The sequence below is a fragment of the Aegilops tauschii genome, chromosome 3, assembly GCF_002575655.3.
Source record: "Aegilops tauschii subsp. strangulata cultivar AL8/78 chromosome 3, Aet v6.0, whole genome shotgun sequence".
Classification (NCBI taxonomy): domain Eukaryota; kingdom Viridiplantae; phylum Streptophyta; class Magnoliopsida; order Poales; family Poaceae; genus Aegilops; species Aegilops tauschii.
This window is the reverse complement of record NC_053037.3, coordinates 438,725,880-438,749,672: the sequence shown is the minus strand read 5'-3', so window position 1 is coordinate 438,749,672 and position 23,793 is coordinate 438,725,880. Positions and strand designations below refer to the sequence as shown.

The 23,793-nt window shown below is 46.8% G+C and overlaps 2 protein-coding genes and 1 long non-coding RNA gene across 4 annotated transcripts; 1 reads left to right on the top strand and 2 right to left on the bottom strand.

Annotated features, from left to right (window-relative positions):
- LOC109771106 (uncharacterized) lies at positions 1-705 on the bottom strand. 2 transcript variants are annotated; one of them, XM_020329810.2, is made up of 2 exons: positions 537-705; positions 1-394 (listed from the first exon to the last, which is right to left on the bottom strand). In XM_020329810.2, exons 1-2 carry the CDS (start codon positions 643-645, stop codon positions 186-188), a joined length of 318 nt encoding a protein of 105 aa, XP_020185399.1. In that variant the 5' UTR covers positions 646-705; the 3' UTR covers positions 1-185. The 2 variants fall into 2 exon arrangements, with proteins under 2 accessions (XP_020185399.1, XP_020185400.1); XM_020329811.2 differs by having other exon boundaries at positions 1-391; positions 537-704.
- Positions 706-12,344: 11,639 nt separating this feature from the next.
- On the top strand, positions 12,345-14,350 carry LOC109771099 (2-oxoglutarate-dependent dioxygenase 19). Its single transcript, XM_020329805.4, has 4 exons — positions 12,345-12,867; positions 13,201-13,439; positions 13,530-13,857; positions 13,977-14,350. The coding sequence occupies exons 1-4, from the start codon at positions 12,679-12,681 to the stop codon at positions 14,298-14,300; spliced, it is 1,080 nt and encodes a 359-aa protein (XP_020185394.2). The 5' UTR covers positions 12,345-12,678; the 3' UTR covers positions 14,301-14,350.
- A 427-nt stretch (positions 14,351-14,777) lies between these two features.
- Positions 14,778-18,504, bottom strand: LOC141042451 (uncharacterized). The gene is made up of 3 exons (XR_012205270.1): positions 17,316-18,504; positions 16,487-16,578; positions 14,778-15,335 (listed from the first exon to the last, which is right to left on the bottom strand). It is a non-coding gene; the product is annotated as an uncharacterized lncRNA (long non-coding RNA).
- Positions 18,505-23,793: the final 5,289 nt, after the last annotated feature.

Below are 23,793 nucleotides of genomic sequence, written 5' to 3'. Positions count from 1 at the left end.
TACAACAAACACACACCGACGGGCTACTTCACACCAGATAACACCAAGCAACATCTCTCAGACAAACAAAAAGGAGCAAGCAGCAAGCACACTTTGCAAGGGAAGTACGAGCAGCAGAGCACCCGGCGCCTCGATTCATAGCGCTAGCGGTGGTCGGTGCACGGGTGCGTACGTGCAGCAGCTTGTCAAGCAGTGGAAGCGTGGAGGCAGACCCACTGGCCGACGAAGGTCTTGCCGCAGTCGATGTTGGGGTTGAAGACGAGGAACGACTCGAGGGTCAGTCCTCCGAGCAGCGCGACGGAGAAGCACGTCTCGCCCGCCTTCAGCCCCTGCACCTTGCTGCACGTCAGCGCCGCCGCCGCCTTCGCGTCGCTCGCCGGCACCACGTGATCTGCTGCAGCTCCATCGCACGCACGCACGTACGTTCCAGGAGTCAGTTCAGATCACGATATGGTTCCAGTAGGTACAGTTATCGCTGGTTCGTGGAACACAGGCGCTACCGTACCATGGATTGGGTGGAGTCGATGGACACGTACCTTCGTTCAGGTCGCGGCGCACCTGCACGGCGACCCTGGCGTCGGCGAGGGTGACCGCGACGAGAAGGGACGCGATCAGGAGACCGGCGGCACCGTGGTTCTTCGCCATTGCAAATGTTGTCGATCGACGCCAAGGAAGCGTAAGCGGAATGGTGCTTGTTAGGCTCTGCTTTGGTGGTGCTGTGGTGACGAGAAGCTTAACCCTCGAGCCTTTTTATAGCGTGTCAAACTCATCAAAACTCGAAAGTCAAAAGGTGACGACCTGCAGGCCAAGACCTTGGAGACTGCCCGCAACGTAAGGGTGCCCTCTATTTGAAAATACTTGTCATCAAAATGAATAAAATATGATGTATCTAGATACATCATATTTTATTCATTTGATGACAAGTATTTTCGGAGGAAGTAGTATTTATGTGGAGGATAACACCAAAGCTGGCTGTGTTGCGGGCTTAGCTTGTTTGTGGAACGACTCCGAGGTCAAAGCCGGTGAACAAACGCGGCAGGGCCGGACGCCGGACACAGGTTTTGGCCGGTAAACATGTTTCTAATTTGAGTTAGGCTGCCTCACGAGGAAGGACATGGTGCCCCAATGCTGTGTCGAGGAGCAACATGGGACTTCCCAGTGGCAAAATGGCAAGCCAGGATACGCCGTCTAAGACAGTCACAAGGAAAACAAATTAGAGGTCACGGTCTTGTCACATGACGACGATGTAGACCTTAACCCTTAACCATGATGTCGATGAGCGCTTAGGAGATGAAGGAAAACAAGAACCGTTGAAAATTATTGACAACTAATCCATGACAAAAGAACATCAGCGGCCGCGGTTTTGTCGGATGAACGCCTTGTGCATGATGGCATGATGGCATAAGCGCTTAGCTCGTCTCCGACATGAAAAGGAACAAAATCGTATCAAATATAGCCAGTGACAAAACCTGCTTGAGGGAGACAACACAAAAAATATTTTCATTTGGTAGCGAATGGTATGCATCGAAAACAAGGAAACTTCATGTTGGAACAACATGAAGAGATTAGCCATGCCCGGTCCAACAAAGCACTATCTTCATGTTGATGGGTCCTCTCCTCGTAGCCCGTCGTCCACGAGGTGAGCATTTGTCGCTCCAGGATCGTGCTTTTAAGGCGGGCCCGCATGCACGGATTTTTGATCCAGTACGGGCACAACACGCAAATAAAAGAGTTGTGTCGGCCTTCGCCCTGCCACGAAACAAGGCTGGTCCTCAAAGCTAGGCCTACAAGCTTATGCGGCACGCCCCTTTTCACAACGTTTGTACCTTAGAGCAACTCTAGCAAACCCCGCATCCCGCCCGGCCCGCAAAATAACCGCCAAATTACGGGTCGGGGCGGGAAAACATGCCCAATCAGACCCCGCATCCCGCCCCGGCCCGCAAATATTTTTGCACGGCGCGGCAAATCTTCTCCCTCAACCTCTATCTTCACGGGCTGGGAGGCCGACTCGAGCTCAACCCCTATCCGCAGCGGGATTTGGCGAGAGGGACATTTCCGCGCGCCCTTTCCCGCTCCCCCCACCCTCCGCCACCATTGCCCCGCCTCCGCACGCTCCGATGCTTCCTCCCCAGCCGTCCCTCGCCGCCATGGACGACCCCATGCTGTCCCCCGTCACCGTCGAGGTCGCGCACGCTCCTTCCCCACGGGCGGATCTCGTCGCCGGCCATGTTGGCCCCGCCGCCGTCGCCCAAGCAAACGCCGCGCCTACCCGCAAGCGGCAGGGCAACGTGGTCGTGCAGGGCGGGAATCCGGCTGCCCCCGCCGCGATGGCCCGCGCTCCGGGCGCCAACGCGGCAGCGCGATCCCGGCCGGCGGCGAAGAAGGTCAGCAAGGTCGCGGGCGTAAAGCGGAGGAAGATCCCGGCTACAAATAAGCCACCTTCTTCATCGTCTCACTCCATCCCCCGGCAAGGAGGTGCTCCGGCGATGCCGTTCAACGGTGCCGCACCACTCGCAAGCGAGGTGTTCGACGAAATGGCCGGAAGGTATGCATCTTCGGTCATGGCGATTTTCTTTCATTTTTCGCCATTATCCTCGATAGCTCGTGACTTGTTATTGTTCGCTATAGCGGTGGTTCAAACAATGCAACAACCGAGTTCGTGAACTTGTTGTACACGAACGCGGTTGACATTGATCAAGCCCCGTTCGCCGCATTCGACTACAATGAAACGGAGGACGGCGTGGATGATCATGGTTGTGAGGACGAATTGAAGGAAATCGAAGCGGAAGTGTATGAGCAATCGCAAACAAAAACAGAGAAAAGCATAAGATCGAAGAACTACATGGTCTTGGAAGATCAAACTTTGATCAAAGCATGGAGTGTGGTGTCTCTTGATGCATGCACGGGAACTTCTCAAACCGCCAAGAGATATTGGCAAAGATCGAAGATCAATACTTCTGCATTATGGCAAAGCATCCCAATAGGACTCCTAGCACATTTCGGTCGCTTCAAGGGCGTTGGGAGAACAAGATCATGTCAATAAACCGTAATGACATGGACGATCTCACCAAAACATGGCATGATATGATAAGGAGAGAAATCTTGAAGAGGAGAATGGTTGCGTCGGCCGATGCGTGCTACAGTTCCGGAGATGTTTTCTCCGCTCCATATGGTGGCAATGTTGATGATTGTTGGGGAACGTAGCAATAATTCAAAATTTTCCTACGTGTCACCAAGATCAATCTAGGAGATGCTAGCAACGAGAGAGAGGGAGTGCATCTTCATACCCTTGAAGATCGCTAAGCGGAAGCGTTACAAGAACGCGGTTGATGGAGTCGTACTCGCAGCAATTCAAATCGCGGAAGATCCGATCTAGCGTCGAACGGACGGCGCCTCCGCGTTCAACACACATACAGCCCGGGGACGTCTCCTCCTTCTTGATCCAGCAAGGGGAGAGGAGAAGTTGAGGGAGAACTCCAGCAGCACGACGGCGTGGTGGCAATGGAGCTCGTGGTTCTCCGGCATAGCTTCGCTAAGCACTACGGAGGAGGAGTTGGAGGAGGAGAGGGCTGCACCAGGCCAGGGGTGCGGCTGCCCTCCCACCCCTCCACTATATATAGGGGCAAGGGAGAGGGGGCCCGGCCCCTTAGATCCCATCTGGTGGGAGGGGCGGCGGCCAGGGAGGGTGGCTTGCCCCCCAAGTCAAGGGGGCGCCCCCTCCAGGGTTTCCTCCAACCCTAGGCGCATGGGCCCTAGGGGAAGGTTGGCGCCCAGCCCACTTAGGGGCTGGTTCCCTTCCACCTACAGCCCATAAGGCCCTCCGGGGCAGGTGGACCTCCGGAACCCCTTCGGTGGCCCCGGTACAATACCGGCATACCCCCGAACACTTCTGGTGACCGTATGATGACTTCCCATATATAAATCTTTACCTCCAGACCATTCCGGAACTCCTCATGACGTCCGGGATCTCATCCGGGACTCCGAACAACCTTCGGTAACCACATACTATTTCCCATAACAACTCTAGCGTCACCGAACCTTAAGTGTGTAGACCCTACGGGTTCGGGAACCATGCAGACATGACCGAGACACCTCTCCGGCCAATAACCAATAGCAGGATCTGGATACCCATATTGGCTCCCACATGTTCCACGATGATCTCATCGGATGAACCACAATGTCGGGGATTCAATCAATCCCGTATACAATTCCCTTTGTCTATCGGTATGTTACTTGCCCGAGATTCGATCGTCGGTATCCCAATACCTCGTTCAATCTCGTTACCGGCAAGTCTCTTTACTCGTTCCGTAACACATGATCCCGTGGCTAACTCCTTAGTCACATTGAGCTCATTATGATGATGCATTACCGAGTGGGCCCAGAGATACCTCTCCGTCATACGGAGTGACAAATCCCAGTCTCGATTCGTGCCAACCCAACAGACACTTTCGGAGATACTTGTAGTGCACCTTTATAGCCACCCAGTTACGTTGTGACGTTTGGTACACCCAAAGCATTCCTACGGTATCCGGGAGTCGCATAATCTCATGGTCTAAGGAAACGATACTTGACATTAGAAAAGCTCTTAGCAAACAAACTACACGATCTTGTGCTATGCTTAGGATTGGGTCTTGTCCATCACATCATTCTCCTAATGATGTGATCCCGTTATCAATGACATCCAATGTCCATGGTCAGGAAACCATAACCATCTATCGATCAACGAGCTAGTCAACTAGAGGCTTACTAGGGACATGTTGTGGTCTATGTATTCACACATGTATTATGGTTTCCAGTTAATACAATTATAGCATGAACAATAGACAATTATCATGAACAAGGAAATACAATAATAACCATTTTATTATTGCCTCTAGGGCATATTTCCAATAGTCTCCCACTTGCACTAGAGTCAATAATCTAGTTCACATCACTATGTGATTGTAATGAATCCAACACCCATGGGGTTTGTTCATATCTCGCTTGTGAGAGAGGTTACTAGTCAACGGGTCTGAACCTTTCAGATCCGTGTGTGCTTTACAAATCTCTATGTCATCTTATAGATGCAGCTACCACATGCTACTTGGAGCTATTCCAAATAACTGCTCTACTATACGAATCCGGTTTACTACTCAGAATCATCCGGATTAGTGTCAAAGTTTGCATCGACGTAACCCTTTACGACGAACTCCTTTTCCACCTCCATAATCGAGAAAATTCCTTAGTCCACTAGATACTAAGGATAAGTTCGACCGCTGTCATGTGATCCATTCCCGAATCACTCTTGTACCCCTTGACTAATTCATGACAAGGCACACTTCAGGTGCGGTACACAGCATAGCATACTGTAGAGCCTACGTCTAAAGCATAGGGGACGACCTTCGTCCTTGCTCTCTCTTCTGCCGTGGTCAGGTCTTGAGTCTTACTCAATACTCACACCTTGTAACACAGCCAAGAACTCCTTCTTTGCTGATCTATTTTGAACTCCTTCAAAATCTTGTCACGGTATGTGTTCATTTGAAAGTACTATTAAGCGTTTTTGATCTATCCTTATAGATCTTGATGCTCAATGTTCAAGTAGTTTAATCCAGGTTTTCCATTGAAAAACACTTTTCAAATAACCCTGTATGCTTTCCAGAAATTCTACATCATTTCTGATCAACAATATGTTAACAACATATACTCATCAAAAATTCTATAGTGCTCTCACTCACTTCTTTGGAAATACAAGTTTCTCATAAACTTGTATAAACCCAAAATCTTTGATCATCTCATCAAAGCGTACATTCCAACTCCGAGATGCTTACTCCAATCCTTAGAAGGATTGCTGGAGCTTTGCATACTTGTTAACATATTTCAGGATTGACAAAACCTTCTGGTTGTATCACATACAACCTTTCCTCAAGAAAATCGTCGAGGAAACAATGTTTTGACATCCTATCTGCAAGATTTCATAAATAATGCAGTAACTGCTAATATAATTCCAACAGACTCTTAGCATCGCTACGAGTGAGAAAGTCTCATCGCAGTCAACTCCTTGAACTTGCCGGAAAACATCTTAACGACAAGTCGAGCTTTCTTAATGGTGACACTTACCATCATTGCCTGTCTTCCTTTTAAAATCCATCTGCACCCAACAGCCTTACGACCATCAAGTAGTTCTTCCAAAGTCTACACTTTGTTTTTATACATGTATCCTCTCTCGGATTTTATGGCCTCGAGCCATTTGTCGGAATCCGGGCCCACCATCGCTTCTCCATAGCTCGTAGGTTCATTGTTGTCTAGCAACATGACTTCCAAGACAGGATTACGTACCACTCTGAAGTAGCATGCATCCTTGTCGTCCTACGAGGTTTGGTAGTGACTTGATCCGAAGTTTCATGATCACTATCATAAGCTTTCACTTCAATTGGTGTAGGTGCCACAGGAACAACTTCCTGTGCCCTGCTACACACTAGTTGAAGTCATGGTTCAATAACCTCATCAAGTCTCCACCATCCTCCCACTCAATTCTTTCGAGAGAAACTTTTCCTCGAGAAAGGACCCGTTACTAGAAACAATCACTTTTGCTTCCAGATCTGAAATAGGAGGTATACCCAACTGTTTTGGGTATTCTATGAAGATGCATTTATCCGCTTTGGGTTCGAGCTTATCAGCCTGAAACTTTTTCACATAAGCGTCGCGGCCCCAAACTTTTAAGAAACGACAGCTTAGGTTTCTCTAAACCATAGTTCATACGGTGTCGTCTCAATGGAATTGCGTGGTGCCCTATTTAAAGTGAATGCGGTTGTCTCTAATGCCTAACCCATAAACGATAGTGTAATTTGATAAGAGACATCATGGTATGCACCATATCCAATAGGGTGCAGTTATGATGTTCGGACACACCATCACACTATGGTGTTCCAGGCGGTATTAGTCGTGAAACAATTTCCACAATTTCTTAATTGTGTGCGAAACTCGTAACTCAGATATTCATCTCTATGATCATATCACAGACATTTTATCCTCTTGTCACGACGATCTTCAACTTCACTCTGAAATTACTTGAACCTTTCAATAATTCAGACTTGTGTTTCATCAAGTAAATACACTCAGCATCTACTCAAATCATATGTGAAGTAAGAACATAACGATATCCACTGCATGCCTCAGCACTCATTGGACTGCACACATCAAAATGTATTACTTCCAACAAGTTGCTTTCTTGTTCCATCTTACTGAAAACGAGGCCTTTCAGTCATCTTGCCCATGTGGTATGATTTGCATGTCTCAAGTGATTCAAAATCAAGTGAGTCCAAACGATCCATCTGCATGGAGTTTCTTCATGCATATATACCAATAGACATGGTTCGCATGTCTCAATCTTTTCAAAAACGAGTGAGTCCAAAGATCCATCTACATGGAGCTTCTTCATGCGTTCTATACCAATATGACTCAAATGGCAGTGCCACAAGTATGTGGTACTATCATTACTATTTTATATCTTTTGGCACGAACATGTGTATCACTACGATCGAGATTCATTTTAGGTGCAAGACTATTGAAGGTATTATTCAAATAAATAGAGTAACCATTATTCTCCTTAAATGAATTACCGTATTGCGATAAACATAATCCAATCATGTCTATGCTCAACGCAAACATCAAATAACAATTATTTAGGTTTAACACCAATCTCGATGGTAGAGGGAGCGTGCGATGTTTGATCACATCAACCTTGGAAACACTTCCAACACATATCGTCATCTCACCTTTAGCTAGTCTCCGTTTATTCCGTAGCCTTTTATTTCGAGTTACCAACACTTAGCAATCGAACCGGTATATAATACCCTGGTGCTACTAGGAGTACTAGTAAAGTACACATTAATATAATGTATATCCAATATACTTCTGTCGACCTTGCCTGCCTTCTCATCTACCAAGTATCTAGGGTAGTTCTGCTTCAGTGACCGTTCCCCTCATTACAGAAGCACTTAGTCTCGGGTTTGGGTTCAACCTTGGGTTTCTTCACTAGAGCAGCAACTGATTTGCCGTTTCATGAAGTATCCCTTCTTTCCCTTGCCCTTTTTGAAACTAGTGGTTTTACTAACCATCAACAATTGATGCTCCTACTTGATTTCTACTTTCGCGGTGTCAAACATCGCGAGTTGCTCAAGGATCATCATGTCTATCCCTGATATGTTATAGTTCATCACGAAGCTCTAATAGCTTGGTGGCAGTGACTATGGAGAACCATCACTATCTCATCTGGAAGATTAACTCCCACTCGATTCAAGCGATTGTAGTACTCAGACAATCTGAGCACATGCTCAACGATTGAGCTTTTCTCCCTTAGTTTGCAGGCTTAAGAAACTTGTCAGAGGTCTCATACCTCTTGACGTGGGCACTAGTCTGAAATCCCAATTTCAGTCTTTGGAACATCTCATATGTTCTGCGACGTTTCAAAAACGTCTTTGGCGCCTCAATTCTAAACCGTTAGCATTACGCACTGAACTATCACGTAGTCATCAAAACGTGTATGTCAGATGTTCGCAACATCCATAGACGACGCTCGAGGTTTAGCACACCGAGCGGTGCATTAAGGACATAAGCCTTCTGCGCAGCATTGAGAACAATCCTCAGTTTACGGACCCAGTCCGCATAATTGCTACTATCAACTTTCAACTCAACTTTCTCTAGGATTATATCTTAGTAGAACTAAAGCGTAAGCTACGACATAATTTGCAAAGACCTTTTGACTATGTTCATGATAATTAAGTTCATCTAATCAAATTATTTAATGAACTCCCACTCAGATAGACATCCCTCTAGTCATCTAAGTGATACATGATCCGAGTCAACTAGACCGTGTCCGATCATCACGTGAGACGGACTAGTCATCATCGGTGAACATCTTCATGTTGATCGTATCTTCTATACGACTCATGTTCGACCTTTCGGTCTCTTGTGTTCTGAGGCCATGTCTGTACATGCTAGGCTCGTCAAGTCAACCTAAGTGTTTCGCATGTGTAAATCTGGCTTACACCCGTTGTATGCGAACGTTAGAATCTATCACACCCGATCATCACGTGGTGCTTCGAAACAACAAACCTTCGCAACGGTGCACGGTTAGGGGGAACACGTCTCTTGAAATTTTAGTGAGGGATCATCTTATTTATGCTACCGTCGTTCTAAGCAAATAAGATGTAAACATGACAAACATCACATGCAAATCATAAAGTGACATGATATGGCCAATATCATCTTGCGCCTTTGATCTCCATCTTCGAGGCGCGGCATGATCACCTTCGTCACCGGGATGACACCATGATCTCCATCATCGTGTATTCATGAAGTTGTCTCGCCAACTATTACTTCTACTACTATGGCTAATGGTTAGCAATAAAGTAAAGTAATTACATGGCGTTTTCATTGACACGCAGGTCATACAATAAATTAAGACAACTCCTATGGCTCCTGCCGATTGTCATACTCATCGACATGCAAGTCGTGATTCCTATTACAAGAACATGATCAATCTCATACATCACATATATAATCCATCACATCCTTTTGGCCATATCACATCACATAGCATACCCTGCAAAAACAAGTTAGACCTCCTCTAATTGTTGTTGCATGTTTTACGTGGATGCTATGGGTTTCTAGTAAGAACGTTTCTTACCTACGCAAAAGCCACAACGGTGATATGCCAATTGCTATTTACCCTTCATAAGGACCCTCTTCATCGAATCCGATCCGACTAAAGTGGGAGAGACAGACACCCGCTTGCCACCTTATGCATCAAGTGCATGTCAGTCGGTGGAACCTGTCTCACGTAAGAGTACGTGCAAGGTCGGTCCGGGCCGCTTCATCCCACAATGCCGCCGAATCAAGATAAGACTAGTAACGGCAAGCAAATTGAACAAATCATCGCCCACAACTACTTTGTGTTCTACTCGTGCATAGAATCTACGCATAGACCTAGCTCATGATGCCACTGTTGGGGAACGTAACAATAATTCAAAATTTTCCTACGTGTCACCAAGATCAATCTAGGAGATGCTAGCAACGAGAGAGAGGGAGTGCATCTTCATACCCTTGAAGATCGCTAAGCGGAAGCGTTACAAGAACGCGGTTGATGGAGTCGTACTCGCAGCGATTCAAATCGCGGAAGATCTGATCTAGCGCCGAACGGACAGCGCCTCCGCGTTCAACACACGTACGGCCCGAGGACGTCTCCTCCTTGATCCAGCAAGGGGAGAGGAGAAGTTGAGGGAGAACTCTAGCAGCACGACGGCGAGGTGGCAATGGAGCTCGTGGTTCTCCGGCAGAGCTTCGCTAAGCACTACGGAGGAGGAGGAGTTGGAGGAGGAGAGGGCTGCGCCAGGCCAGGGGTGCGGCTGCCCTCCCACCCCTCCACTATATATAGGGGCAAGGGGGAGGGGGCCCGGCCCCTTAGATCCCATCTGGTGGGAGGGGCAGCGGCCAGGGAGGGTGGCTTGCCCCCCAAGTCAAGGGGGGCGCCCCCTCCAGGGTTTCCTCCAACCCTAGGCGCATGGGCCCTAGGGGAAGGTTGGCGCCCAGCCCACTTAGGGGCTGGTTCCCTTCCACCTACAGCCCATAAGGCCCTCCGGGGTAGGTGGACCCTCCCGGTGGACTTCCGGAACCCCTTCGGTGGCCCCGGTACAATACCGGCATACCCCCGAACACTTCCGGTGACCGTATGATGACTTTCCATATATAAATCTTTACCTCCGGACCATTCCGAAACTCCTCGTGACGTCCGGGATCTCATCCGGGACTCCGAACAACCTTCGGTAACCACATACTATTTCCCATAACAACTCTAGCGTCACCGAACCTTAAGTGTGTAGACCCTACGGGTTCGGGAACCATGCAGACATGACCGAGACACCTCACCGGCCAATAACCAATAGCGGGATCTGGATACCTATATTGGCTCCCACATGTTCCACGATGATCTCATCGAATGAACCACAATGTCGGGGATTCAATCAATCCCGTATACAATTCCCTTTGTCTATCGGTATGTTACTTGCCCGAGATTCGATCGTCGGTATCCCAATACCTCGTTCAATCTCGTTACCGGCAAGTCTCTTTACTCGTTCCGGAACACATGATCCCGTGGCTAACTCCTTAGTCACATTGAGCTCATTATGATGATGCATTACCGAGTGGGCCCAGAGATACCTCTCCGTCATACGGAGTGACAAATCCCAGTCTCGATTCGTGCCAACCCAACAGACACTTTCGGAGATACCTGTAGTGCACCTTTATAGCCACCCTGTTACGTTATGACGTTTGGTACACCCAAAGCATTCCTACGGTATCCGGGAGTCGCACAATCTCATGGTCTAAGGAAACGATACTTGACATTAGAAAAGCTCTTAGCAAACGAACTACACGATCTTGTGCTATGCTTAGGATTGGGTCTTGTCCATCACATCATTCTCCTAATGATGTGATCCCGTTATCAATGACATCCAATGTCCATGGTCAGGAAACCATAACCATCTATCGATCAACGAGCTAGTCAACTAGAGGCTTACTAGGGACATGTTGTGGTCTATGTATTCACACATGTATTATGGTTTCCAGTTAATACAATTATAGCATGAACAATAGACAATTATCATGAACAAGGAAATACAATAATAACCATTTTATTATTGCCTCTAGGGCATATTTCCAATAGTCTCCCACTTGCACTAGAGTCAATAATCTAGTTCACATCACTATGTGATTGTAATGAATCCAACACCCATGGGGTTTGTTCATATCTCGCTTGTGAGAGAGGTTACTAGTCAACGGGTCTGAACCTTTCAGATCCGTGTGTGCTTTACAAATCTCTATGTCATCTTGTAGATGCAGCTACCACGTGCTACTTGGAGCTATTCCAAATAACTGCTCTACTATCCTTGGCCCAAATACGTTCATCGATCAAGACTTCCCTATCTTTCTAGATGGGCGACTCAAGGCGTTTTCAAAAACTATTATTGGTAATGTTTGTGTGTGTGGAAAGGTGACAACATCGTTGCTCTAGTCCAATTGCAGCTTCCTTATTGAAGTCTTTGGAGTATTTCTTCTAGCAAACATTGATACCATGAATAAGGTGTTTTCAAGAGATACATTATATTTTTTAGTCACATGAGTTACTTTATATTTTCTTGAATTTTAGATCAAAGTCAATATATCTGTGATTATTATGCGTATGAATAAAATTATACTCCCTCCGTCCCATAATATAAAAGCGTTTTTGGGAGTAGGGGTGTTCCTAAAAAAAGAAAAATCCCTCGTCCAAAAAAAAAAAACTCCTGGCAAAATTCCCCTTCACTTCCTCTGTTCCTCAGTTCCTCAAAATCTCCCCGATCTGACGACCCTGCCGCCCGTTTGCGCCTCTCGCCGAGCTCGCCGCTCGCTTCTGCCTCCTCTATTCCTCCCTCAAAGGGGGGCTCCGTGGTCGAGCTCATCGCCTTCCACGCCGCGGTCGGCGGCGTCAGCGAACCCTCGCGCGTGGTCCTCTCCTCCGGCAGCAGGCCTCTCCGCCTCGTCGCCGGATTCCCCCGTTGCGTCGTGTACGACTGTCTTTGTCGTGGACGGAGGGAACACGGCCATCCACCTGTGCCTCGCGGCAGGTCTTCTGGAACCCTCCCCTTTTCCCCACCACACAAGATGCCGACGCCGTCTCATCGCCATTGCCCTAACCATCCAAAGGGGGGTCACGGCGACTGTGCTGGAGCATGCGGCGGGGACGGCATCCCCGTCATCGACCTCGGCGTCCTCCTCAACGGCAACGCCGAGCAACGATCTCAGGCGACACGCGAGCTCGGCCAGGCCTGCGAAGACTGGGGCTTCTTCATGGTACGGCACTACCACCGATGAACATCAGAATATTCGATTCATGTCCCAATGTTGCATGCTCCCTTCGTCTGGGATTATTATTCCCGCTCATATCTTGTTCAATTTTTTTTACCATATACATACTGTATTTGATTAGCAAAATATAAGTTATATGAATTCATATTTGAAAGAAAATTCCAACGGTATTTGCTACATAAAACATATATTTTGTTAGTTAAATTTACGGTAAAAAATTGACCCAAAATACAAAGGGGAATAAACCTGGATAAGTACAAGGAAACAATTCGCTAGAGGCGCCATTAATTGTTTTTATTTTTCTGATCTGGCGTGAAGGTGATTAACCATGGGGTGCCTGAGGCGCTCCAAGAAGAAGTGATGGAGGCGTGTAAGGAACTATACAGCTTACCGAGGGATGAGAAGGCAGATTACATTGCTGCTGGCCCAAAGGATCCTATACGTATTGGAACAGGTCTCTTCTACTCTGACGTTGACGATGCCATATGTCGGAGGGACTATATGAAGATGATTGCTCACCCAGAGTTTCACTGCCCTGCAAAGCCTGCAAAGCTGAGGTAGCACAAACTGCTAATTAACACCATATTTACTTTCACATTATTGTTTTGATGTTGCAAAAGCTATATTGACTACACAGTCATTGTTAGAGATATTGCTGTGGAGTACTCTGCTCGAACGAGGCAGCTGTTGCTGGAGCTTGCGAAGGCGATCTCCGAGAGCCTGGGACTTGACCGTGGCCGCATTTCTGAAGTTCTAAACCTTGAGTCCTGCTTCCAGATCCTTGTCGGGAACAATTACCCGCCATATGCTGGCTCGGATGGGGTTATGGGAATTTCAGCCCACTCTGACCATGGCCTTCTCACTCTGCTCTTCCAAAATGGTGTGGATGGTCTCCAAGTCATGCACAACGGCCAGTGGGTCACCGCAAAGCCCCTTCCAGGCTCACTGTTCATTCTCACTGGCGATCAGTTGGAGGTATACGAATGATTTACAGTGTTCTTAACTTGACAATAAATGGTTATGAAAACAGAAGCTCTTAGTACCTGTACTTTATCTTAATGATACACATGCATGTCCTATGTATGTGGGTGCAGATTGTGAGCAATGGAAGGTACAAGGCCGTGCTCCATCGCGCACTGGTCCACGGTGGGCAGACGAGGATGTCGTTCGTGAGCCTGGTCGGGCCGTGCCTAGATGCTGTCGTAGAGCCAGTCCTGGAGTTGGCACAGAATGACCCCCAGGGCATGAAGTTCCGGGGAATCAGGTACAGGGACTACATGGAGCACCAGCAGAGCAGCAAGATGAACACAAAAGCAGCACTGGACATCGTTCGTGTGCAGGGTGACATATTGACATGTGAGAGCACACCTAACAGTTCAACAGAGGCTGATTCTTCAGGTTACAGTCCTACAAGTTGATATGCTGAACATTTATGTCTTAGTGAATCAGTGCATTCCATGTCGTAGTACTCCCTCCTCTTCGGTTCCTAGTAGTTGATAAGACTGATTAGACATTCTACTATTCTCTGTTGGGACAAGCGCTAGCAGCAAGGTTGGAAAAAGCGCTAGGCGGTAGGCGGGCGATGACTCTCTGCCTAGCGCCTAGCCTGCCTAGGCGTAGCCTAGGCGGGCCAAGGCGTTTTGTATGGTAGCAGGTTAGGAGGACAATTTTTTGTCTAGGCATGGCCTTAGGCATTTTCTACTACAGTAGGTTAGGACAATTGAATGATAATAAGATACTTCCTCCATCCCATGATATAAGATCTTATATTCAGATCATATATCATGGGATGGAGGGAGTACATCACAACAACGTGAATAACTAAAAATGATCTACTCAAGGGAAGTAGCAGTAACATAGGAACATAAAATATTCAAATATACTTGAGGCAAACATCACGCAAGACCCAATATGGCATATAGCATTATAAATTATGAGCTCAAGTTCACAAGTACTTTATTCCTAGAATCTTATTTGAAAGACTTCTCTCAAGTCACAACAGGGATAGTTCCACACAGACGCACAACTTGAGTTAATTTAGGATCAATAGGATGTGTCCACTGTCAATGGGACCTATCTTGTGTGGCTCGGCGCTTCCAATACAAGTAACTTAAGCATCTCCAACACGAGAAATATTCACGCCTTCTCTGAGCTCTAGCTCACGAGAAGTCTTTTCCCTCCTCTTCTTAGATGCCTTCTCAAGAGATTTCCTGCACCTATCTTTAGCTTCCTGCGAGCTTTTCTTGCATTTAGCCACAAAATTACCAACGTGAGCCACATGCTGCTTGTGACGATAAACACCTCCAATGATCACATGGTTACAAAACAAACACTTCACTTTGTCCTTGTTGGAAACATCGGCTAGACTCCCATACTCCCATCCCACATCATCCGACTTTCTCTTACGGGCATTCTCTTCCAGCAACATTGATGTTATATTTGTCTCCAACATCCTACAAATGCTCGAATACACAGCAGCAATAGTTCAGTAATTCACATCGATAATGATAAAAAATATGGACCAGATCTATCAAAGTGGAGACCACAAGTAGGCATAAATCAAGATAATAATCAAAGCAAAAAATGCAATATAGTATGTCTGTACGGGTGTGCGCGTGTCCACATCCGAAAAACATACAGTAGAAGATAAATCATTACCCACTTAATTAGGTATATGATTTTTACAGAAGAAGACAGAAGCAAAGCAATATAAGTTATAATATCATAAATTCATAGTATATGCAGATCAAATATGAAATAGGTAGGAAGCTGCCTATGGAGAGATTCCAAGCAAAACAAACTAAAATAGAAAATACAAAAACTACAATGAGGGAAACCAAAGAACATATTTTTTTGCATTACAAGTTTATAAATTTGTTGCATAATTGCATTGGGAACTTATTTAGTCCTGCAAGGCTGCAATGCTCGATACAGATCCAGAAGCAAATCCGTTTTTATACCGACTAAACAACCCTCTGATTAATGAACCTCTAGTCTCCACAGTAAAGATTACCAGCAACCACATACATATGATCCTACTTTTACACTAGGACTAGTTCTGGCTGGTGTTGCATCTTGGCATCAGGCAACAGAAGAGAAAATCATAGCACAAACTTCCAAGAAACTTTCTGTTGTGAAGTAAATCGATAATACAAAAACTACCATGGAGGAAACCAAAAGAACATATTTTTTTGCATAAGCTCATAAATGTGTTGCATTCGAAACTTATTTTGTCTTGCAATGCTCAATACCGATCCAGAAGCAATTTCCTTTTTATACAAACTGAACAACTCCTCTGATATACTAATTTGAAGTATCATGTGATATAAATAACCTCATATCTCTACATTCAAGATTACTACTAGCAGCCACACTCACACGCATATGATCCTACTTTTAGACTAGTGTACTAGTAGCAGCTATGTCACTGTCACATTTTGGCACCATGCAATAGAATATGATCCTACTTCTATACTAGTACAGTAGTACTAGACTACTAGTAACGTCCAGTATCACATCTTGGCATCATGCCATGTATATAACTATGAACTGAGACAATCATAAAAGGAACTTCATTAACATGAATAGTGCACAGAATGATTACCTTCAGACTAGTGGATACTTGCCTTGCTTCTTCAGGCGCTAGATATGACCAGCCCACTTTAACCTCCTCGTCGGATGAGCTGTCGAGTACAACTGCATCACAAAGTTACTATTATTTTCAGTCATGTCTTATTCCATTAGAAGTGACCAGTAAAGAAAATTTCATAGGTTCAGAGTCTAGGATGGTCAGGTCATTTGGTGCAACGGCCAGCGGCAGTAGGCGTAGGTCAGGCAGAGGGAGCACTGCAGGCTGCCGAGCTGGCTGCCGGCGAGCACGGGCATGCCGGATTGCGGTGACTAGGCGAGACCAAAGGCATTGACCCAGGCCAGGAGCAGCTTTTACCTTGAGCCTGAGCATAGTTCCTGTCTCCCACTATATTGTTTATGCCCAAATACTAATTGCTTCTTACTGTATTTGTTACATCTTGTAAATGCATGAGCAAATTCAGACACAACAGCATCAAGGCATGTATAAATCAGTTGCAGATCGAACAAACTAACTACCATTTCTTTTGTTGACTCGATTATGGTACTACTACGTGATGCTGACATGACATTTAAATTGTGAGATCTCTGCACAATTTTTTTTTATTGAGTGGCACCCCTGCGCTGCAATCCTAGATCCGCCAGGGATGGATCAAACAACACCCAATTAACAATCTAGATAAATCAATATCAATACATAAAGTGCAGATCAAGTGATTCCATGCGAGGGACAGGGCAGCAAGTAGCAACAAACTAGCAATCCAGGGGACGATGCAGAGGCAGTACACAGGCACAGTGAATACACGAGAAGAGAAGGGACAGACAAAATCGAATTGGTAGCTCACCTCTAGCAGGGAAGAAGACCGGATCTCAGCTTGTCTTCGAGCAGAGGGATGGAGAGGAGGAAGAAGTCATGGCTGCATGGTGAGAGGATGAGGTGAATCTCTTCGTCTCGGCGGCCGAAGGACGAAGCGAGGACGGAATAGATCCAGCCGCCGCCACCCTTTTCAGTGTATATATATATCCAAAGTCTAGCCAAATCTCTCCTTTCCTCCGCCAGCAAACTTCCCGCAATCTTCTCCATCCTCTCGCGATCTTCTCGCCACCTTCCCGCCCAGGCTTGTAACCTCTCCGATTCCATCTCCGGTCTGCCTTGCGCCGCCTCCTCGCCGCTTTTCTCCGCTTCATCGCGCTTAGGCGCACGCCTGGATCCGCCTAAGCGATGGGCCCGCCTAGAGCACCGATTAGGCCCAAGGCTACGCGGTGGGCTGTCGCCGAGCGCTTCAGCGCGCCTAGGCGTACGCCTAATAACGCTTTTTCCAACCCTGGCTAGCAGTAATGATCCAAGTTAATATGGATTAGGAAGAATGCTCGCATGTTCAGATTTGGTGAAGCCTTGGGTTCAGTGGTTCTGAGAGATGAATGTGATAAAGTGGGTTGGGCAGTGGACAATAATCTACAATATCAATGTACAGTCAGCGGAGCTTTAGGGATATTATTCACTGGCACAACTGAACTTCTGTTGGTGCTAGTTTGTGGAACGCAAAATTTCCTTTTGAAAATCAAGGTATGCATGTGATTAATGGTTCAAGATTGAATACAAATATGCGGAGCAGATTTCTGAACGTGAAGGACCGTGCAGCAAGAGTTGTTTCTTATGTCGGGTTTTCGAAAAATGAAGACCACATCATGTTTCATCGCTCATTGGCTGTCTTTGTGTGGGTCAGCTTGAAAGAGGCGATTGCTGGGATCAAAGACTAGTTTGTAAATCTAACTTCATGTGGGGTTGGTGAGATGGAACAAATGGAACAAGTGCTAAGGGTAGAATTGTTCACTCGGGTTTTGCAGTGATGTGCTGGACCCTAGGTAGGATTCGAAACAAATTGTTCACTCGGGTTATATTTATTTAGGTTTTGCCAAAACAGCACCTGAAATTGTTATCGGAAAACAGAAGACCGGACCTAAATGACCGAAATGATTTCGTTTGGTCTGTACATATGGGTAAATAAAACAACTCAAAACCCCTCAACATACTTAGCACCTCAGCATCTCTAAAGCAGTAGTTTGTACTACCTCCATTCCTAAATATAAGCCGTTTGGGCAGTTTTTCTTTTTTTGCGAGTATTGGTCAGTTTAAGTACTCCCTCCGTCCCATAATATAAGAGTGTTTTTGACACTAGTGTAGTGTCAAAAACACTCTTATATTATGGGACGGAGGGAGTAGCAAGCAATAGGAAAGTAGCATGGTAAAAATGGCAACATGTTTTCCTTTAAGGAAGCAACTCTTTGCATTTGGTAACTTTGTTGTGCATGTTGGTTGTGAACTAATGAACCTGATGAATGAAAAATTCAACAAAAAACCTGATGAATGAGAATGTGTATGTGTATGTCATAGAATAAACTTGTACTTTCATCATTGTAGCCGTGAGCTAAATAACAGCTAGGCAAAAGAGGCTGGAGAGGTAACGAGTGACAATCCATCACCGGTGTGCTTTACCAGTGACGGACACTGGTAACCACCGAGGCACCGACACTGTCAAAGGATTAATGACAGATGGTATGATCGTCACTGGAAGCGGGTTTCGGCTGTCCGATGGATCTGGGAAGAGTATCTGGTGCTACCGAGGCTTAAATGCTACCATGATACGGGCATCTATCTGGATCTCTGCTCGTGGTGGCTAGAGAGGAGGAATGCCTATCAAGGGCAGAAGAGGAAGAAAGTTTTTTTTTGCGACTGAAGAAGAGGAAGAAAGTTGACAGTCTATGTCGTCTGTTTAGCAACTTCATTATTCCAATCATATCATCCAGGCCGTGGATCAGTTAAAGGAGGATTTAAGCTTCTGGTTGGAGAAGATTTAGCTGTGTTCTGTTGATCGTTGTTGTATCTCTGTCTTCGGCTTAACATAACAGTAGTCTAGATTCCTCGAGAATGCTTCTTGTGTCTCTGTACTATTCTTCCAGTACGTGCTTCGGTCTGAAAGCTGAATAAAATCGTTGCTTATTGATGATTTGGTGCGGCATACAAGAGTATATAAGAGGGTACAAACCGACTTGGGGTAGGGGTACAAAACTGACTTGGACTAGAAGTCGTATACCATAATGACTACTCTAACATCCCCCCGCAGTATCAACGGCAGGCTCGACGACGTTGAGACTGAAACAGATATCTTGAAACGGCTTAGTAGGCAGTGCCTTGGTGAAAATGTCAGCAAACTGAGCCGTAGAGGGAACATGAAGCACCCGAACCTGACCAAGAGCAACCTTTTCACGAACAAAATGAATATCAATCTCAATATGCTTTGTGCGTCGGTGTTGAACTGAATTGCTGGTCATGTAGACTGCTGATATGTTGTCACAGTAGACAATAGTGGCCTGCTCAATAGGCCTGTGTAGCTCGGAGAGTAACTGCCGAATCCAGATTGTATCTGCAACGGCATGTGCCACAGCGCGATACTCAGCCTCGGCCGACGAACGTGAGACTGTAACCTGTCTTTTCGAAGACCAAGAAATCAAATTGTTACCAAGAAAAACACAAAAACCGGAAGTGGACCTTTGAGTGTCAGGACAACCAGCCCAGTCTGCATCAGAGTATGCGGTAAGCGAGTTTGGAGAAGAATTATTGAGGTGGAGACCATGATTGAGAGTTCCTTTTAAATACCGAAGAATGCGTTTAACATGATTATAGTGAGGAACCCGGGGATCATGCATATAGAGACATGCTTGTTGAACAGCAAAAGAGATTTCAGGACGAGTAATGGTGAGATATTGGAGAGCACCTGTTAGGCTACGATAGAGAGTAGGATCGGAAAAGGGTTCACCGGTAGCCGAAAGTTTAAAACTAGTATCGACAGGAGTGCGAGATGATTGACAGTCAAGCATACCAGCACGATTAAGAAGATCAAGAATATACTGGCGTTGGGAAAGAAAAAGGCTGGTGGAATCTCGAACAACAGCAATGCGTAAGAAATGATGAAGGAGTCCTAGGTCAGTCATAGAAAATTCAGATCTAAGAAGAGAGACAGTATGATCTAAGAACTTTTGAGAGGAGGCGGTAAGAATGATATCATCTACATAGAGAAGTAAATAGGCAGTGTCAGAAGTTTGATGATACACAAAAAGAGAGGTGTCGGAGAGAGATGGAGTGAAGCCTATTGTTTGAATGAAGGAGGAGAAGCGTTGAAACCAAGCTCGTGGGGCATGTTTAAACCGTAGAGAGATTTCTGAAGAAGACATACATGAGTTGGAAAGGATGGATTTTCAAAACCCAGAGGTTGCTGCCAGTAGACAGTTTCTTGAAGGGAACCATGGAGGAAAGCATTTTTAACATCAAGTTGGTGAATGGGCCATGAAGAGGAGACAGCAACACTAAGAACGGTGCGAATGGTGCTAGGTTTAACAACAGGAGAGAAGGTTTCTTCGTAATCAATTCCTTGTTGCTGAGAAAAGCCACGACAAACCCACCTGGCTTTATATCGTGAGAGGCTCCCATCGGAGTGGAACTTTTGGCGAAAAATCCATTTGCCAGAAACAATATTGGTATTGGGAGGACGAGGAACAAGTTGCCAGGTGTTGTTTTGAAGTAAAGCATTATATTCTTCTTGCATGGCAGCGGCCCAATTGGGATCAAGTAGAGCAGTTTTGTAATTCTTTGGAAGAGAAGTGAGAGATACAGAGGTATGAAGGTTTAGGCGGTCTTGGGGTTGATGAAATCCTGATTTGGCCCTAGTACGCATGCGATGATCATTAATCGGGGCTGCTGTAGGAATAGCACGAGGGGGTAAGGTGGGTACTGGTGAGTCCGGCGCAGCAGAAGAGTCGGACGAAGGAGTAGGGCTGGGTGGTGGACTGGGAGCAGGGCTGGGTGTTGGGGAGGGAGCAGGGGTCAGGGGTGTTGGGGACGTCTCGGGTGGGGTGACTGTATGGTTGGGATTGGCTATGGTGGGTGTTAATGGTGGTGGTGATAAGTTGTGTTCGGCAGGTAGGGGAGTATATAGTTGGAAAGGACGGGGAGAGGGGGTGTTTGCGGAGCTAGGGGTGTTGGATGGTGTAGTAGTGCGTTGTGAGAAAGGAAAAATGTGCTCAGCAAACGTGACATGACGAGAGACATGAACGTGTCCGGTGTGAAGGTCGAGACAGCGATAGCCTTTGTGCTCGTCAGAGAAGCCGAGAAAAGCACATGGGATAGAGCGTGGTGACAATTTATTTGCAGAAGTGGCGTAGGCATTGGGAAAACAGAGACAGCCGAAAACACGAACCGCGGAGTAGTCGGGGTGGGAAAGAAAGAGGGAATAATAGGGAGTAGTGTTGGGTTTAGTTTTAGAAGGTCGAATATTTAGAAGGAAGGTGGCCATGTGTAGGGCTTCAGCCCAAAACTTGGGAGGCATAGATGATTGAATGAGGAGAGTGCGAACTATATCATTGAGGGTGCGAAGAGAGCGTTCTGCTTTACCATTTTAAGGGGAGGTGTAGGGACATGAGAACCTAAGCAGGATGCCATGTTGTAAGAAGAAAGTACGATTTTTAATGTTATCAAACTCGCGACCATTGTCACATTGGATAAAGCGAATTGGGAGGAAGAAGTGAACAGACACATAGCGTTGAAAATTAAGGAAAAGAGAATGGACCTCGGATTTGTTGCGTAGAGGAAAGTCCAGACAAAGTGGGTGAAATCATCTAGGATAACAAGGTAGTATTTAAAACCCGAAACACTTGCAATGGGAGAGGTCCATAAATCACAATGTATTAATTTAAAGGGATAAGTGCTACAAGAACTAGAGGAACTAAAGGGAAGACGCACATGTTTGCCTAATTGACAAGACTCGCAAAACACAGAATTATGAGAGTCCCTATTACATGGTATGGTAAATTCACAAAACATAGAAGCTAAGACGGCGGGGTTGGGATGGCCCAGGCGACGATGCCAGAGATCGACGGAGGCCAGCATGGATGTTGGAGGGGTGGCGGCAGGAACTCCATTAAGAGAATAAAGATCACCGGAGCTATTGAAGCGAGCGATCTCGGCCTTGGTCAGGTAATCTTTCACAGATAAACCAAAAGGGTCAACTTCAGCCGAAACTAGATTGTCGCAAGTAAATTGGCGAACAGAGATAAGATTTTTAATGAGGGCGGGTGCAACTAGAACATCGCGAAGTAAAAGAGGTTTGGTGGAAGAGGGAAGTTGAGCCTGACCAACACAATATATAGGAATAGATGATCCATCTCCAAGGATAATGGAAGGGAAAGGAGATTTAGTGCAAGAAGATAACCAATTACTAGATGCAGACATATGACTAGAGGCCCCTGAATCAAAGATCCAATCCGTACCTGAGTTTCCTTGTGCAGCAAAGTTATTCATGGCCTGGAGAAAGGCAGCTTGATCCCAGCTCGGCGTCGCAGGTGAGGGTGGCGTCGGAAGCAGTGCCGGCGGATACGATGGTGAAGGCAGTAGGGCCGGCTGGGGAGTGTAGTAGGCATTGGCCGGCTGTGGTGGGGGTGGCGTCGGGAGCAGGGCCGGCTGAGGTGTGTAGTAGGCGCCGCCGTCGGTGGTGTAATGACCATAAGGAGCATACGTCGGGGCGGCGTGATAGGCAGTGGCCGGCTGTCGGGGGTTGAGAACCCCGGGAGCACCAGTAGGCGGCCGAAGGCCGGGTTGCCAGGCACCTGAGTATGCCGGCGGAGCACCGAGGGTGGATGGAGCGGACCAGGGCATGGGCCATGCTTGAACAAGCCCCGTCCAAGGATCATGAGGAGGCCGCCATGCAACCGTAGATGGAGCACTGGTGGGTGGTGCAGGACTCGGTGCTGGTGATGTCGTAGGCGGAACCGAACGAGTCGACGGCGGCCTGTAGATAGGGTTTTTGCCGCGGTAGTTCGGACTAGGACGCCAGCCTGGGGGCGGTTGAACAGATGACGATGCGGACGGCCCGGCGGCAGGAGCTGGCATGGAAGGCGGCGCTGGTGTAGACGACAGAGAAGGACAAGCCGCAGCATGAAAGACCTTGGGGCGAGAGTCCTTGCGAGCTTGTGTTTCCGCCGCGAGTTGTAGCAAGGAACGAACTTCAGCGAAGGTAGGAGGGGGTCGTATCATCGGTATGAACGAGGCTTGCTTGTCAAAGTCTTCGCTGAGGCCGACGACGACGATATTGATTAGCTGTGAGTCGCTAACTGTATCGCCGAGTTCGCGGAGCTCATCACCAATGGTCTTAACGCGCTGGCAGAACAGGTTCACCGGGGCGTCTCCTTGCACCATATTGCGAAGCTCGGTGTGGAGAGCGTTTTTCCGAGCGTCGGTGTTGCTTTGGAAGAGCTGACGGAGGGAGTGCC